Raw genomic sequence first — 15888 nt, forward strand, 5'->3', positions numbered from 1 at the left:
TTTGTAATATTTACTATCCTCATTTAAAATTCTGTACCTCTCCTCCCTCTTGCTGCCCTTTGGTGGATGTGTGTGTGTGTGTGCCTCTTCTCCCCACAGGCATTTACTAGGTGGTCTTCAATTTCCACGAGGAAGACAATGGCATCTCTTGCGAGGCGTGGCTTCTGATTCTGACTTAACTCCTCGGCTCCTTCCACCCAGGTCTCCAGAGTCACATTTATCTACCTGTCCATCTTGCTGGCATCCCCCAGACTTCATTTCTCAGAGTAATCTCTCACCCTTGAACTACTCCATCCCAAGATAAAACCCATTTTGGAACTCCTGTGGCATTCATTACCCATTTCACCTCATGAGACTAAATGCTACTCTCTGTGCCTTGATTTCTACATTATACATGGATATAATGGCATCATCTCTTGTGATGAAGATTTAAGGGGTGACTATTTACAAGTCTGCCCAGAGCCACGCCTCCTTTTACACCCTCTGTTTCAGGAATGTTCTCAGGAATGTTTCAGACCCCCTTACACCCTCTGTTTCTGGGAAACCTAGCCAGTTATCTGTTCTTACCAGTACACCTGCAATTTACGGTTTTGGTTAAGGATTATAGGAACTGAAAGAACAATGGGAGGGTGGTGACGGTGATGAATTGGTCTTGGGCCCTGTGTGGCCTTCCCACCTGCTTGTCTTTTTAAGTTGCTGTTCTGAAATAAAATTTGAGAGCTTGATGAGACAATCGACTTGCTCTCTTTCTTTGAGTCTCCTGTCCTCTATTCTTTCGGCCCCTCCCACGTCTCTGCTGAACCCCTGCAGGTCGGGGCACATGTCTTGGCACATTCTAGGAACTTAAGGACAGTAAAAGCCAACTCGTGTTCTATGTGCAGAAAGCTTCTTGCTCATGGTTATAGAGATACGAAGTCATATATGAAATTATTACTGGAGTCTTTAGAGTCAAAGCCTGACTCCTGGGAGTCCCATTGAGATAGGCTCAGCTACCCCTCTGCAGTATGCCGATAAAAATGACAGTTAACAGAGAAAAGCAGAGAAAGGAGATTTATTCGTCCTGGTTACAGTGGGAAGATGAGCAGCTACAGGGGTTCAGCGAACCATAACAAGCTCATCTTTGGGGTGCTAATATGAGGTTTAGGTTTAAGTAGAGGGGTAGAGGTATACGTAATTAAGTGGTACCGATGGCGGAGGTGTGTCTCCATCATTGGCTCAGTTCCAGTCTGTCCAACAAGATTGGTAAGTCACAGCGCTCTGTGAACTCTCGCCCTAGGGCAATTCCTCCCCTAGGGGGCAGCAGGGCTTCAGCCTTTTCCTGCTCCAGGATGAGAGCGTAATTCTTTGCGGACCACTGTTTCCAAAGCCCGATAGCACAAATGTTTCTACTTCAAATAATCTTCTCTCCTGTCAGGACAGTTACGAACAGTATTTGCTGGAGACCCAAATAGTGAGCAATGCTGTGCTGGCCGGGCTGAAGTTTTTGTAGTGCTCTTCTGTGTGTCCTTGCCAAGTGTCACTGTATTTGCATAGCCTTGGCATAAAGGTCTATTTTCAATGGCCGCTTTTCAGACCCGGTTTGCACAGTGTGGTGACTGCAAGAATTCAAGAGGGGAATGAGAGAAATTCATCAGGCTCTGCTAACGGTTTGGGCAATCCGGTCAAGAGACTACTTCCTCTGGGCTTCAGTATCTCCCAACTCCAGTTACAATAGATCGGGCACCCGGACACGCCTCCAAACAGTAAAGATGTCCATCCAGTGTTTCCGCTCCTACTGCCTAGGTCCAGAGCATAGTTCTTAATCCTGCAGTGCACCCAACATTGGTCATGTCCCTGCCCGTGCTCCCTGCCACATCCCCCTGCCCCTTTTCCTTGCTTTATGAAGTATTGCTCAGCCATCCCATAGTCCCCAGCAGTGATGCCTAGCTCCAGCCCGGTCTCATCGCTTCTACTCTGCAACGTTGCCTACCCTTGCCCCTCCCATCGCTCTTGTCCCGACCCTCATTATCCTACAGCCTGGCCCTCTTCATTGCCCATCGCCTCGCCCCTGCCCAGTTGCCGCGATATGGCCCCGCCTCTTGCCCGTGCATCGCTCCGCCCCATGCAGGGATACCCGGCCCCAGCCCCGCCCCGTATAGTGATGCACCCCCCACTTCACTCCGCCTCCCGAGTCCCTTCAGCTCCGCCCCGCCCCGTCTCCTTGTCACTCTGACTGGGCCGGCGGGCTCAGGTGGCACAAGGAGGCTGCCATGGCGGCCCAGGCCCTGGCCGCTCAGGCGGTGGCCTCGCGCCTGCAGCGGCAGGAGGAGGACATTCGCTGGCTGTGCGCGGAGGTGCAGCGCCTGAGGGACGAGCAGCTGCGCGGGCCGGAGCGGGGCCAAGCCGAGGGCCCGCGCCTGACGCGCGAGGTGGCACAGCTCCAGGCGGAGAACCGCGACCTGCACCAGCGCCTGTGTGACCTGCGGCTGCGCCTGGCGGAGCAGGGAGGCCCCGGGGCCCGGCGAGCGGCGGCGCACGAGGTAACCGGGCGGCCCAGGAGCACGCACTCAGCGGGTTCCAACTCTGTACCCGGGTGCCGGCAGGGCTGCAGGGTGTGTCCCCGCCCTCGCACTGCCCACTGCCCACGGCCCGGGGAACCGCTAGGTTTCCACCAACCTCCTAACTGATCAGCTAGTATAATTTCTCAGCTCTTCATTGGATAGACTGCAAGGACTGAGGTACATGCCTCAAATCCAGAACTCTGGAAGCTGAGGCAGGAGTATGGCTGAGAGTTTGAGGCTAAGCTGGCCAGGGCTATGTAACAAGATGATGTCTCAAATAAAACTTTTTAAAAGGCCGCTAAAGTAAGAGTCACAGTGTCCTTGGAGAAGAGGACCAACAGTTTCTAGTCTCTGCTGGCTAGTTCTTTGCTATCCTAAGACATGTTATTTTTACTGTCTTGTTTTGGTGGTTTACTTTGAGGCCTCTATGTGTTCTGTATATTTAGCAGAAGTATTTGATTACAGTATTTCCTTGTTTTAGAAGATTATTAAATAACAAATATAAGATAATTTTTCTAAGTTCTGAAGACTTTCTAAAACAGATTCTTTTTTTCTCCTAAAAAGATGTTGCTCTGGCAACATCTAATGAAAGAGCGCAATGAAAGTCTGGTGGCAGCCACACTTTCAAATAATGTCCAGTGACATTATATGTTTAAAGTTTAGGGAGGAGAGAAAGAGAGACACAGAGGCAGTGTGTATTGTAGGATTCAGGGCCTATGGCTTTGTGAGTGCTGGGTAAGTGCTCTACTACTGAGCTACGCCTCCAGTTTTAATGTGCTTAGACAGATAGGTCTGAACTCTGAAGCCAGGTCCTTGAGGGTTATAAGTAAATCTTGGTTCCCATGGCCCTGCAGGGACTCTCAAACCGTGGGCCCTGCCATGAGCTCCCTGGGTTCCCTCCTTCCCTAGGTTTCTCATATTTTGATCTTGCCTCTCACTAATCTTTCAGCCTCCTACTCAAAACCAAGAGAAGGACACGAAGAGGAAGAGGTTGAAGGATTCTGAGCCCAACAGGGAGGTAAGTCGCTGTTGTAGAAACAACAGAAATGTTCACTATTAAACATGGGTCAGTAGGACTTAGGATAAAGACATAATTACTAGTGAAATTATTGTTTGGACCACATCAATAACCTCTTAGAGTCAAGCTAGCACTGGCTAAAGTGCTCTCTACCCTTTTCCTTCCTTCCTTCCTTCCTTCCTTCCTTCCTTCTTTCTCTCTTGTTTTTGTTTTGTTTCTTGAAACAGGCTTTCTCTGTCCCTCTTACCTAATGTTTTTGAATACTATACCCATGGACATTTCCCTACCCCACTATTTACAGTATTTACGTAATGTTATACGGTGTAGCAAGACTTTGGCCGTCCTGACAGTCTCTGTAAACCACGCTGGCCTCAAAGTCACAGAGACCTACCTGCCTTTGCCTCCTGAGTGCTGGGATTAAAGGGTGTGCCACCACCGCCCACCTTCTCCACTCTTTTCAAGGTGAAATAATAGAGTTCTGATTTCATATTTCCTGTTGCTGCTGCTTCTTCTTCCTTTCCCTTTCTGTCTCCCTCTCCCCCTCCTCCTCTTCTTTCTCCTCCTCCTCTTCCTTCTTTAAAGAAAGTATTAAAAACAACCAGCAAGGGTTTATAGAGACTCAGCACTTGTTAGGCACAAAGGAGGAGTACTAGCCTCAAAGATACTAGTCTGGCTATGGAGGTCAGACAGACTAAGAACAAACAACTAGAGGTAGACTGAAATATGGCAAAGCCGGCGCCCGATGAGCACGTACCTGTTCCTCCTTTGTGGATTTTAAAATCTGGAAATACTTGGAGAGAAAATGCTCTGTACTGATTGACTTTTTTGGTCATTATTCCCCCAAGCAGTACAGTGTAACAGCTATTTCCTGAGCATTGCATTTTGCTTTTTAGTCATCTACAGATGACTTAAAGCATATGGGAGGATGTGAGAAGACACGCTAATTCTGTGTGACTTTATTAAGGACTTGAGCATCTATGGGGCTCTAGGAATTCGATTCTCGGGATACCAAGGGTTGTCTACTAAGAAGTGCTATACGGTATAGCATTGCATAAACATACAGTCAGTGGTGGGAGAGGGAGCTGTCCATGGGTGTAGCAGTCAAAGATGCTAGGTAAGAGGGGTGGGTCTGCTGGAGGGGATGTGGAGAGAGGGTGAGCATGAGGAGAAGTGGGGCAGATAGCTCAGTGGGCTGAGTCCTTAACCTTACGGTAAGCTATTGACTCTCAGGTGAAGCAACCGAATTTTATAAAAGAGAGATTGCAGCTTTTTGAAACGTTGAAGACAGATCATCAGCTGTTACCTGCTACTCAGGAAAAGAAGAACACAAACAATGTGATTTCAGTGAGGGTGGCTGGTGGGAAGACTGTGCAAGGAGAAGAATGGAAAACAACACCTTATCAAGTGGCTGCTGGGATTAGGTAAGACCTCCTCCCCCCGCCCCACACCAGACACATGTGCGATAGCGCACACACACACACACACACACACACACACACACACACACACACGAGCTCACACACTCCTTGTGCATCTATCTCCCTCCCTTCCTGTTTGTTGGAGCACATATACTTCAGTATTAAGTAATTGTGCCAGAGTCCGTCAAAAGGTTTTATTAGATACCACTAAAATATTTTCCCTATTCAGCTAACTGAATTAAATATAATGACGATTTCCCTCTGACTCCAAAGAAAACCACATGATTGAATATAAGATCATGATCTCTTCCTAGTTGAAAAGTCCAAATTTTAAAGTTCTAATAAAAATACGTACTAGAGAGAGAGAAAAAAAAACCCTGTATCCTTAACAGTACATCCATGCTGACTTTATTCATACACCAAGAAATCTTCATGCAGTTTTTCAAATGGTAAATTTAAACTGTAAGTTGACACTGTTATCTGTCATGGGGCTGTTATCGTCTTTTCTTGGAAATAGTCATTCGTGAAGTCTTACTTAGAGGTAATTTCTTCTTGTCTTATTTGCTTTCTGTTGCTGTCGTAAACGCAGTTACCAAAAGCAATCTGAGGCAGAAGGGTGTGTTTGGCTTACAGGTTGGGGTCCATAGTGAAGGGAAGCCCAGGCAGGAGCTCAAGGCATGAAACTGGAGGCAGGAACTGAAGCGGAAGCCATGGGGGAGTTCTGTTTATCCTTGTCTTACTGGCCACCTCTGTCACACAGCCCAGACCACCTTGGCTTGCTGGCCACCTTTTATATAGCCTAGGCTCACTTACCCAGGAGTGGCAGTGCCTATAGTGGTGTGGGCCCTCCTACATCAGTAAGAAAGTACTTCACAGACATGCCCTAGTCAATCTGACAGAGGCAGTACCATAAAGGAGGTTCCCTCTTCCTAGGTGTGTCAAGTTGACAATGAAGAAACCCCACCACACTGTTGTTATTGGTGGGTACTGGAGTCTGGGAGGACCCCTGACTGATTTCCAGATTCTTGTATCTAGGAACAAAGAAACGGACCCGTGACACATATGTGTATTAGCAGATACTACACTTCCAAGGAGGGAGACGTGGACACAGATGGTAGGGAGGTTAGACGCTCGGTGTCAAACAGTGTGAAAACTGGGACTTTTAAACCCGAGAATCACACATAGGCAAGAATCTCCTTTGTAAGGAGCTGTCCTTGGTGGTGGTGGTAGGTTGTCAGGGTTGAGACTTTTTCTGGTCAACGGGTTTTCATGTGCTAATTTATAGCCCTCACACAGCTCACTCTGCACACTACCCACTAAGAACTGTGGTCAAAGATCCTGTTGGGAAGCTGAAGGACATGACCCACTTCCCATAACTGCTTACACAGTGACTAGAAGATGGCCCTCGCCTAGAAAGACCAGCAAACTCTCACCCTCATCTAATTATGTGGAGAGTACGGGGTGTAGCAAGGATTTATTGGAATCCTTGCATCACAAGGAGTCTAGTCTGGAACCCAGAAGACTCACATTTTATAAGGGGGCTACAAACATTGTTCCAAACAAGAATTACATGATTATGCCAAACAGTGGTCCCCAAAGGGCAAGAATCAAGAAAACCATGGCTACAATGGGCCCCAGAGAGCAATCTTTATAAAGCTTTTGCCTAGGGGTGAGATCCCTTGGGTACACATCAACAATGTGGTGAAGCACAAAAGAACAAATTTAGGAAGGGATCCAGTGGTAAAATAGAGTAAAAGGCAAATGACACGAGGATGTAAGCATTGAGTATATATTATATACTAACAGTGCCAAAAGAAAAAAATGAAAACCCACGCATAAAGTCAGGTTGTAACTACTGATAAGCCTTGGCTTGGAGAGGAGTTCTGAGAGAAGGGGTATCTGGGAGCTGCAAAACAAAGTCAAATTGTGGATCTAAGCTGACTGCCTATGTTCTGCTGGAGACAACTTTATGGATTGTTGTGTCCCTGTGTTCTGCTCGAGACAGTTTTTCAGATTGCTCTCTGTGTCCTACTCTCTCTGGTGATCTCTAGACAGCTCTCTGCTTTCTCTTGCTATTCTAAAAATTCTCTGGATGTCTCATCTCTTGCACCTCAGATTTTTATTTAAATATCAATTCAATCAATACCCAAGCTTCCCTTTTGATTATCCCATGAATCAGCATCCCAAGACCCTTTTATTCTTAGAAAGAGACAGCAAGCACAAGCACAAGCACAAGCACAAGCACAAGCACAGATACAATAGTTGGGTAGAAAACCCCACCCTGAAATTACCATTCCTACCAAGCCTCGGCCTAGATCTAAACTCCCTCTGTCCCAGGCTGACCGTGAACTAAGGAATCTGCCTACCTTTGCATCTGCCTGTCTTTGTATCTTTCTGACAAGCTGGCTCATACTGCATTGCCTCTGTTTCTTTAGATATGAGAAGCTCTTTATACAATTAATATTGTATCCTTATACTTTGCATAGTTGAGAAAATTATAAATTTTTAGACTCATGTTTTCAACATTCTTTCCCACAGCCTTAAAGGCTGTCCTGAAGGTCACAGCATTCTACCATTTTGCTGAGACATAGACACGCCCTAGCCTCCTGGACTCCTGTTATCTCTGATTATCCTGGAATCAATAAGCTTGGCAGAGAGGACATCCCTTGGAGGAGGAATGTGAAAATGTGCACACTGTTATACAAAGAAGCCTCAGACCCACAGCAACCATCAACATATCCTGCTGACTCTGTTCCAGGGGCAGGAAACCATGTCATACTGTTCCTTACATGGCCAAGCTGGATTTGGCACTGATCTTTGTATTTGAGGAGTTAAGATATGATGGGGAAACAGAGTTTGAGTTTGAGTCTGAGTTTGAGGCAAACCTGGCTACACAGAGAAACTCTGTCTCAAAACAAAACAAAACAAAACAAAACAACAAAAACCAAAAATCAAGCCATCAAACAGAAGAAGAGTTTTGTGTTCTTGAGGCTGTGGAAACTCAGACATTTTATTTGAGAGAATGATATTATTATTATTATTAATTTATTTTTGGTTTTTCAAGACAGGGTTTCTCTGGGTAGCCCTGGCTGTCCTGGAACATCACTTTGTAGACCAGGCTGGTCTCGAACTCAAGAGATCTGCCCGTCTCTGCCTCCCAAGTGCTGGGATCAAAGCCGTGTGCCACCACACCCAGCTTAGAGAATACTTTTGCTTTGTCTGCATGGAGTAGGCTTTTGTTCACCCAGAGAAGGTGCCAGCACATGTCAGAAGCTATTTACATCTTTAAGAAGGTTCATCTACCTGTGTTGCTTTGAGTAAGCATCCCAGATTGTCCCGTGTTACAGAGTAGCTAGAGACCCTAGCCATAGCTTCAGAGAGATCCCCTGACTTTTAGTGACGACTGACCATGCTCCTTCCGTGCTGTGCTATCAGGTCACATATAGAGGGATTCCCAAGACCCTAGCGACAGAAACAGGTCCTTTGGCTTTTGGACGTTTACATCTGCAACTGTACACTGGGCAAGTTCATTCAGTAGGACATCATGAAGGTTGTCTGCAGTTGTTTGGGGGGCTTTTTACCAGGGAATATTGGAAAAATACCAGTCTTCCAGGGCCATGCTCACTGGAGATGAAGGCCCGTCCTTCCTTTCGTGGCTCTCAACCTTTCTAATGTTGCAACCCTCAACTACAGTTCCTCATGCTGTATCCCCAACTTAAAGTTATTTTCATTGTTACTTCATAAGTGTAATTTTGCTACTGTTATGAATTGTAATATAAATATCTGTGTTTTCCAATGACCTTGGGCTACCCCTGTGTGTCATAACTGTAATTTTGCTCCTGTTACAAATCGTAATTTAAATATCTGTGTTTTCCAATGACCTTCGGTGACCCCTGTAAAAGTGTCATTCGATTCCCCCCCAAGGGGTCGAGACTCACAGGTTGAGAACCACAGCTTTAGAGGTTGGAACACAATCCTCTTATAATGTGATTTTCCTCTTTTTAGAGGGGTGTTTCCCCATTTCTTCTAACTCTGATGAGGGCCAATATGATTCCTAGCGTCTAGCTTGAGAGCCACTGCAAGGGACACTGGTGTGTCTGCTGTTGGAAGAGCTTGGCATTGTACTCCAACATAAACCAATAGCATGCATTGTCTGTGACATCATGGTTTTACTTTCATTTTTTTATCCGGAGAAAAGAATTGGCTATGAAAGTATGTGTTCGAGAACGTTCATTACAGCAACAATAAATCAAACACCACAAAAGTATAACCAAAATTCCCAACATTTGGTCCTCTCTAATGCTTAAATAGTACATGTTGGAAGTCCATCTACAGAGAGAGACAGGGCTACACTTTATTTTTAGCTTTAAGAAGTAGGTTACAAAGTAACTTACACAGAAGGATAGTCAACATTTTTATAGTAGTATATGTATAAAAGACGATGGAGGATATAGATCAAAATGTTAACAGTCATTTTTGGGAGATAGAAGTGTGCCTGCCCCATCCCATGGTTTCTTAGCTTTCTTCTTATCACTTCGTTTCTCAACAGTTTTCAAGCCATAACTGTCATCTTTGAAATATGAAGGAAGGGACAGGGGAGGGACAGAGGGAGGAGGAAGGTCTCTATAGATAATAGGAAAATGAAGCAGATAATTCATTAAAAGTAAAATTAATCATCAACAAAATCAAAGTGGCAGTGTTTGAGATCACACTGGCAAAGATCTGTCAGGTCATTTAGGGTGAGTAGGCGTTATGAGACTCTAATTATCAGAGTCTTGTGAAGGTGCTTGCCCTCATCCTGTGGACTTTCTAAATTTTATTTCATTTCATTTTTATTTCTTTGGACTGACAGGGGCATATAGAGGCACAGGTTTTGATGGCTGCAAATATCTTCTGGGAGAGCCAAACCGAAGGAGACCAAAGTGTCTAAAAGCCAGGGCTTCCTCAGTAAATGGAACACTTCTAGCCTGCCTGGGGACTCATGGCACTAAAGAGCAGGCTATGAAATTATGTTCATACTAGATGTTCTTTATAACATGGACAAGATGCCAGTGTAAGAAATGACCAGAGAGTGATGTACCAAAATGTTAAAAACAGTTCTTTCTAGAACTAAAGGGAAGATTTATATGAAATTGTAATTTTATTCTTTGTGCTTTCTTTTCAGGTTTTAAAAATAGCAAGTGTATATGAATTTTTATATGAAATAATGGTTACCAAGTAAAATGTGTCTATTCTATTAGTTCATACCTGTACTTCCAATCTGACTTCTTTTAAATCCTGAAGTTATTTTAAGCTTTTCTTATAATGAAGTATAATATTATAAATGTTAACTCCAAGTGTTTTTTTCCCTCCTACAAGTAAAGAACTGGCTGAAAATACAGTAATTGCCAAGGTGAATGGTGTTTTATGGGACCTGGACCGCCCGTTGGAAGGGGACTCCACTGTAGAGCTTCTGATGTTTGACAATGAGGAAGCCCAGGCTGTAAGTATTTAAGAACCAAGTTTCCGGGGTTGGGGATTTAGCTCAGTGGTAGAGCGCTTGCCTAGGAAGCGCAAGGCCCTGGGTTCGGTCCCCAGCTCCAAAAAAAAGAACCAAAAAAAAAAAAAAAAAAAAAAAACAACCAAGTTTCCAGAGTTGGGTCTTAATGATACCGGAATTATGGGAAGCACCATACATTGGAATCAACGTGATGAAACTCTTGGCCTTTCAACATTTAAAATTCCAACATGGTATTTAATGATAGCTAACAAATATTTGTAGAACGTATGCTCAAATAAAAAGGCCATGTTTATTATTTCTTAAAGTTATTTCCTTAAGTTAAATGTTTTACCTATTAAGTTAGTGTCTATTCAAAATTGATTTGTCAACTCTTAAGTTGTATACCTGTAATTCAGTATCTGTCGGAGAATTTGGAAAAATCCCTTAAATACTGGTGAATGCAGTATTTTTGTGGTAAGTGCCACATTGTTGTGTATGTCTCCTATATGCTCATCAGCATGGCTTGGAACCTCCTTTCAGCAGGCTTATTGCCTCTGTAAAATCCAGCTCTAGTCTGAGGAGGCTACAATGTTGCACTTCCTGGATGGTAAGAACAGTATAATTCCTGATTAAAGTAGCCAAGGCTGTTGGCTGTTTTTTTGTTACTGAGTTAAAACACCATGACCAAAAGCAGTTTATGGAGAAAGGGTTTATTTTGGTTTAGGGTCCAGAGGGGCAGTCCATTATGACCTAGAGGCTTGGCAGCAGGGGGCTGGGACACGAAGCTGGCAATCACATTGCCACCCACATGCAGGAAGCAGAGGGAGCAAACTAAGAATTGGGAGAGGCTATAAACTCTCAAAGCCTGCCCCAGTGACACACTTCTTCCAGCAAGGCTGCATCTCCTAAAGGTTCCAACCCCCTCAAACAGCACTGTGAGCTGGGGAGCAAGTGTTGGAATACTTGACTGTAGGAGGGATGGTTCTCATTCAAACCGCTACACCAAGTATAACCATCAAATTGTTAAGCAAGGTAATATTAATAAAGCCGTGTTCAAGCGTGATTCTGAAAACTCAAGTCTGTAACCTGCCCACTCCCTGCAATCTCCAGGCACATGCACTTCAGTACCATGTGTGTCACACCTCAGCAAGGTCTCCATGTACGTGTTGTGTTAGAAATTCTTGACTAACCACCAAGCTTGCTCCTTTGCTGTCTGCCCACCTCTGTGTACCCCGCCACATGCCCAGCTCTTTCCGTCCAGACCTTGGCAGATAAGCATGCTTAGCTCCTCTCCCAGTGTGATGGGCAAGCCCATAGTCTATACTTTCCCAAATATGTCTACATTTCTCTCCATCTCTGTGACCACGGGCTACGAATCTACACTGGGCCTCTTACACCATCACCATCCGATCTGCCTAGGTAATGGCTTTTCTCTGAAATCCATCCCTCACCTGCTGTTTTATAACATGACTTCACTGGTGTCTGCTTTAAACTCCTAAATCTCAAGCTCTTGCCATGGTCAGCCTGACGCTGGTCCTTTTCTACCCGTCAGACCTTGGTAAGTTTCCCTCTTTCCACGTCCAGCCACGCAGACCTTCCTCCACTGCAAATGCAGGCTTTTTTATTCAGTACTGAGCCATGCTCATGGCTACCACGCACAGGTATGACACATCAAGAGCTGAGGCGTGTCTAGGTAGACATACGATTGCATGTCACTCCTCCCAGTGGGCACACTGCCACAAGGACATGGTCTCTGTTTTTCCTACTATCCGTTATATTCCTGTATCTAAGACATTGTTTGGTTTGGCACATATGTAGATAAGGGCAATATCCCAAAGAAGACACAGGCAGTCAGCCAGCTATTTTAGCAGCACCTTGAGTCAGGTGCTCTGGGGAAAGATGGCCGGCTCGGTCTGTTTCCTGAGCAGTAGGCCAGGATTATACATGGCTTCTCTGCATCTGCATCTACCTCCATCTGCTCTGATTTACCAAATGTTACCATTAATTGTACTGTCTGCTGTTTGCTTAACAAAAGAGAAGAACATTCTGTTCTAGGACTCCATTATCATTCACTTTTTGTATTTGGTTTGTGTGTGTGTGGGAGAGAGACTTGGTTAATTTTAACTCATAGGTAAACAAAAATTAATTCCTTATAAACTAAGCTAATGTTGTTTGTTTTAGTTACCCCTGAAATAATACTGATTCCTTGGAAATTTGAAACCAAATCAGGTCTCTGAATCTGTAGGGCTGTTAACCTGCCCTTGGACTATGGTAAATTAGCCCAGACATATACTCCTCGGGGGTCTCTGGCGGCCAGCAATTCCCCCTGGAATCACCTTTTCCTTCGTGAGCCTTTCAAACTCTTTCAAACTTTCACAGTCATGTGCTATCTAGCATAGGAAGACTTAGGGTTACTATGGCTACGATGAAACACCATGATCAAAAGCAAGAGGGGAGGAAAGGGTTTATTTGGCTGATTCTTCCATAATACTGTCCATCCTCAGCACAGGAACTCAAACGGGGCAGGGACCTGGAGGCAGGAGCTGATGCAGAGGCCCTGGGGGAGTGCTGCTTACTGGCTTGCTCCCCATGGCTTGCTCAGCCTGCTTTCTTATAGAACACAGGGCCACCAGCCCAGGAAATGTACCACCCACAATGGGCTGGGCCCTCCCCATCCATCACTAATTAAGAAAATGCCTTATAGTTTGATCTAGGTTCTCTCCTTCCACATAATTCTAGTTTGCGTGTTGAGATGACACAAGACCAGCCAGCACAAGATAGATATACAGATATGAAATCTCACTGACTTTGGCAATATCTCTAAGTAGCCACTTCCCTGTCTGCATTGAGCCCAGGGAGGCTGTCTTGGAAAAACACAGGGAACTGGTACCCCTCCATCCCTGTTCTCATGTGGTCACTCAGCTCAGTATTCTGAGTGGATGGCCTGGTTCTGCACAGTCTAAGGCACAGAAGGAAGGTTAGGGAGCAGCTACACTGTAGCTGCAGCTCCTGGCAGAGCTACTCTGAGCTAGACCTAAGTTTGCAGGTCACGCAGGGGAGGATGCAGGGGACATTCCTTTCCAAGTAGGCATTGAGGAGTCTCTACTTTTGGCAGTCCCCCGCCCCAGTGTCCATTCGCTTGATTACCATGGTATTTTACTGCCGATGGCCCGTGATGGTTTTGGTAGCCAACAGCCTTCCTGCCCACATCTTGCAGGTGTACTGGCACTCCAGCGCTCACGTCCTGGGGGAGGCCATGGAGCTGTACTATGGAGGCCACCTGTGCTACGGCCCACCCATTGAAAATGGATTCTATTATGATATGTTCATTGGAGACAGGTAAGGCTGCTGAGTGATTGCACGTGGGTATGCCATTGTTTTACAATGGTTACATATTAGCTAAGTCGCTGTGTATTGTATCATTGTCAAGCCAGTTTGCCGTTTGTGGAAAATGTTTTTCAAATGAGCTCAGGTTGGAGAGTGACTTTCAACCTAGTCTTTCTTCTGCCTCGAAGGATATCATATGCTGTTTACTTAATGTAGAACTTGCTAGACATGGCGCTGATTCGAGCCAGAATTACATGCTCCATCCTGGGGAGTTGTCTGCTTCTGCTCACGATGATTGAGGCACTGTCAGTGGCACTGAATGTCTCACACACTGAGTTCCAGGTGGTGGTTCACAGTGGTGTCACGCTCTGTACATGGAGTCATGGCCCTCTCCCCCTGCTTCACCTACCCCAGCTCTGTAGCCTTCATGGTTCCTAGGGACACTACAGTGTCCAGATTGAAACTTTGGGTCCCTCTAATTCTTATATACTCCCCATCTGGCAGCCCAGTCCAGCCCTAACCCCCCCCCAGACTCCTCACCACCCCTGCTTAGTTTCCCAATTTTATCTCCTAAACATTTGTCTCCTTTCACTTGTGGTTTGCTCAGACTCACAGTCTCTTGTTTGGGTGAGCATAGAACATATTTGCCCATCAACCCCATGGGCAATATGGGTTGCATAATGACTCCCTAACAGGGTATCTGGCATTACATAGCTGGAGGTTTCGTTTGTTTTTTATTTTGAATTTGTTTGGGGTTTTTTTTTTGTTTGTTTGTTTGTTTTTGAGACACCGTCTCACTCCAAATCCCTGCTTGACCTGGAATTTGCTGTGTAGACCAGGCCGTTCTTGAACGCACAGGGCGTCTCCTACCTCTGCCTCCCACATGCTGGCATTAAAGACATTTGTCATCACATCTTCCAGGCTTTCCCAGGTTGAGCTGTTTTGACGTATAAGTTAGAGTAGATGATACCTATGACTGTGAGTGTGTGGGTATTTTGTTTGTTCTTTTTCCCCCTCAAGAATCAACTGATTCTCCAGCCCGCTGGATACCATCTAAGCATTATCCCAGACCTACAGCTCAAGTCTCACTCCTGTAAGGCTGTGATCCACCTTAGAGATGCCAGTCACAGTTGAAGCCTTCCACATGTCTGACCCACAGCCCACTCTCTGGGTTCAGTGGTTGGTACCGACTCATAGAAGACTATTGATCTATTATAAAGGCTGTTTCAAAGGATACGGATGAGCAGGCAGGAGGGGTGTGGTCCCTTGGGCTGTACCACTGGCTTAGTAAGCCTTTTGAAGCCTTGTTCAGTGCTTTTCAATAGACGGTTTGTTTTTATAATTTGTTTTTTACTTTTATTTTATGTACATTGGTGTTCTGCCTGCTCGTATGTCTGCGTGAGGTGTCTGATCCCCTGGAGCTGGAATTATAGACAGTTGTGAGCTGCCACGAAGTGCTGGGAATTGAACCTTGATCCTTTGGAAGAAGAGTCAGTGCTCTTAACCACTGAGCCATCTCCCCAGGCCTCAATGGATGTTTCGTGACGCACACATTTGATAAAATCGTTGGCCGTTGATGATAGATTCACTATCTCCTCTCCCTGTCTGGAGTGGGGTTTGGGGCTAAAGTCCCAGGCTTCCAGTAAAGTCCCAGGCTTCCAGTAAAGTCCCAGGCTTCCAGTAATGCCCCAGGCTTCCAGTAAAGCTCCAGGCTTCCAGTGATGCCGTGGTCTCTGGAGGGCGCCTTCATGTCATTGGCACAGTGAAGGCACAGCTACTGGTTGAGACTCTCTCTGATCACAGCATTGTATCCAGTGCCCTCTCTTGTTACCAGCCTCCCAGCTTCGTGCAGGCGACATGAGCTTTTTGATTATTTAACCTTATGTGTGGTACTGTGGGCTCAGCTGTGGATGGTCAGTCTATCCTCATGGAGCTGAAAGTTAGCCGGGGTGAGACAGACAACACACAAATAGCCAGCTGCCATCAGATGCTGATTAGTGATTGAAGGAAAAGAATCCAGGAGTGTTGCCAGCAGAAGGCTCTCGTGCCCACAGATCACCAGGGAAAACAGCATGCAGGACTGGCGTCTCAAAGGAAAGGGTGTAT

At 45.6% G+C, this 15888-nt stretch overlaps 1 protein-coding gene across 4 annotated transcripts in view; it reads left to right on the plus strand.

Moving 5' to 3' along the window:
• The first annotated feature begins 2182 nt into the window (after positions 1–2182).
• The window catches only part of Tars3 (threonyl-tRNA synthetase 3), a 52301-nt gene continuing 38595 nt past the window's right edge, over positions 2183–15888 (plus strand). Inside the window, exons 1-5 of one of the 4 annotated variants that reach the window (XR_005505558.2) lie at positions 2183–2519; positions 3490–3558; positions 4789–4979; positions 10335–10458; positions 13673–13794. Coding sequence is in view for 2 of the 4 variants with exons in the window: in NM_001401535.1 (NP_001388464.1) it covers positions 2250–2519; positions 3490–3558; positions 4789–4979; positions 10335–10458; positions 13673–13794 (776 nt within the window). In the remaining 2 variants the exon portion in view is untranslated. Of the gene's footprint in view, positions 2520–3489; positions 3559–4788; positions 4980–10334; positions 10459–13672; positions 13795–15888 lie in introns of those variants that run through there. The other 3 variants (XR_005505557.2, NM_001401535.1, XM_063262468.1) reach the window with 3 other exon arrangements.

The sequence above is a fragment of the Rattus norvegicus genome, chromosome 1 (genome assembly GCF_036323735.1).
Source record: "Rattus norvegicus strain BN/NHsdMcwi chromosome 1, GRCr8, whole genome shotgun sequence".
In the NCBI taxonomy this organism is placed as follows: Eukaryota; Metazoa; Chordata; class Mammalia; order Rodentia; family Muridae; genus Rattus; species Rattus norvegicus.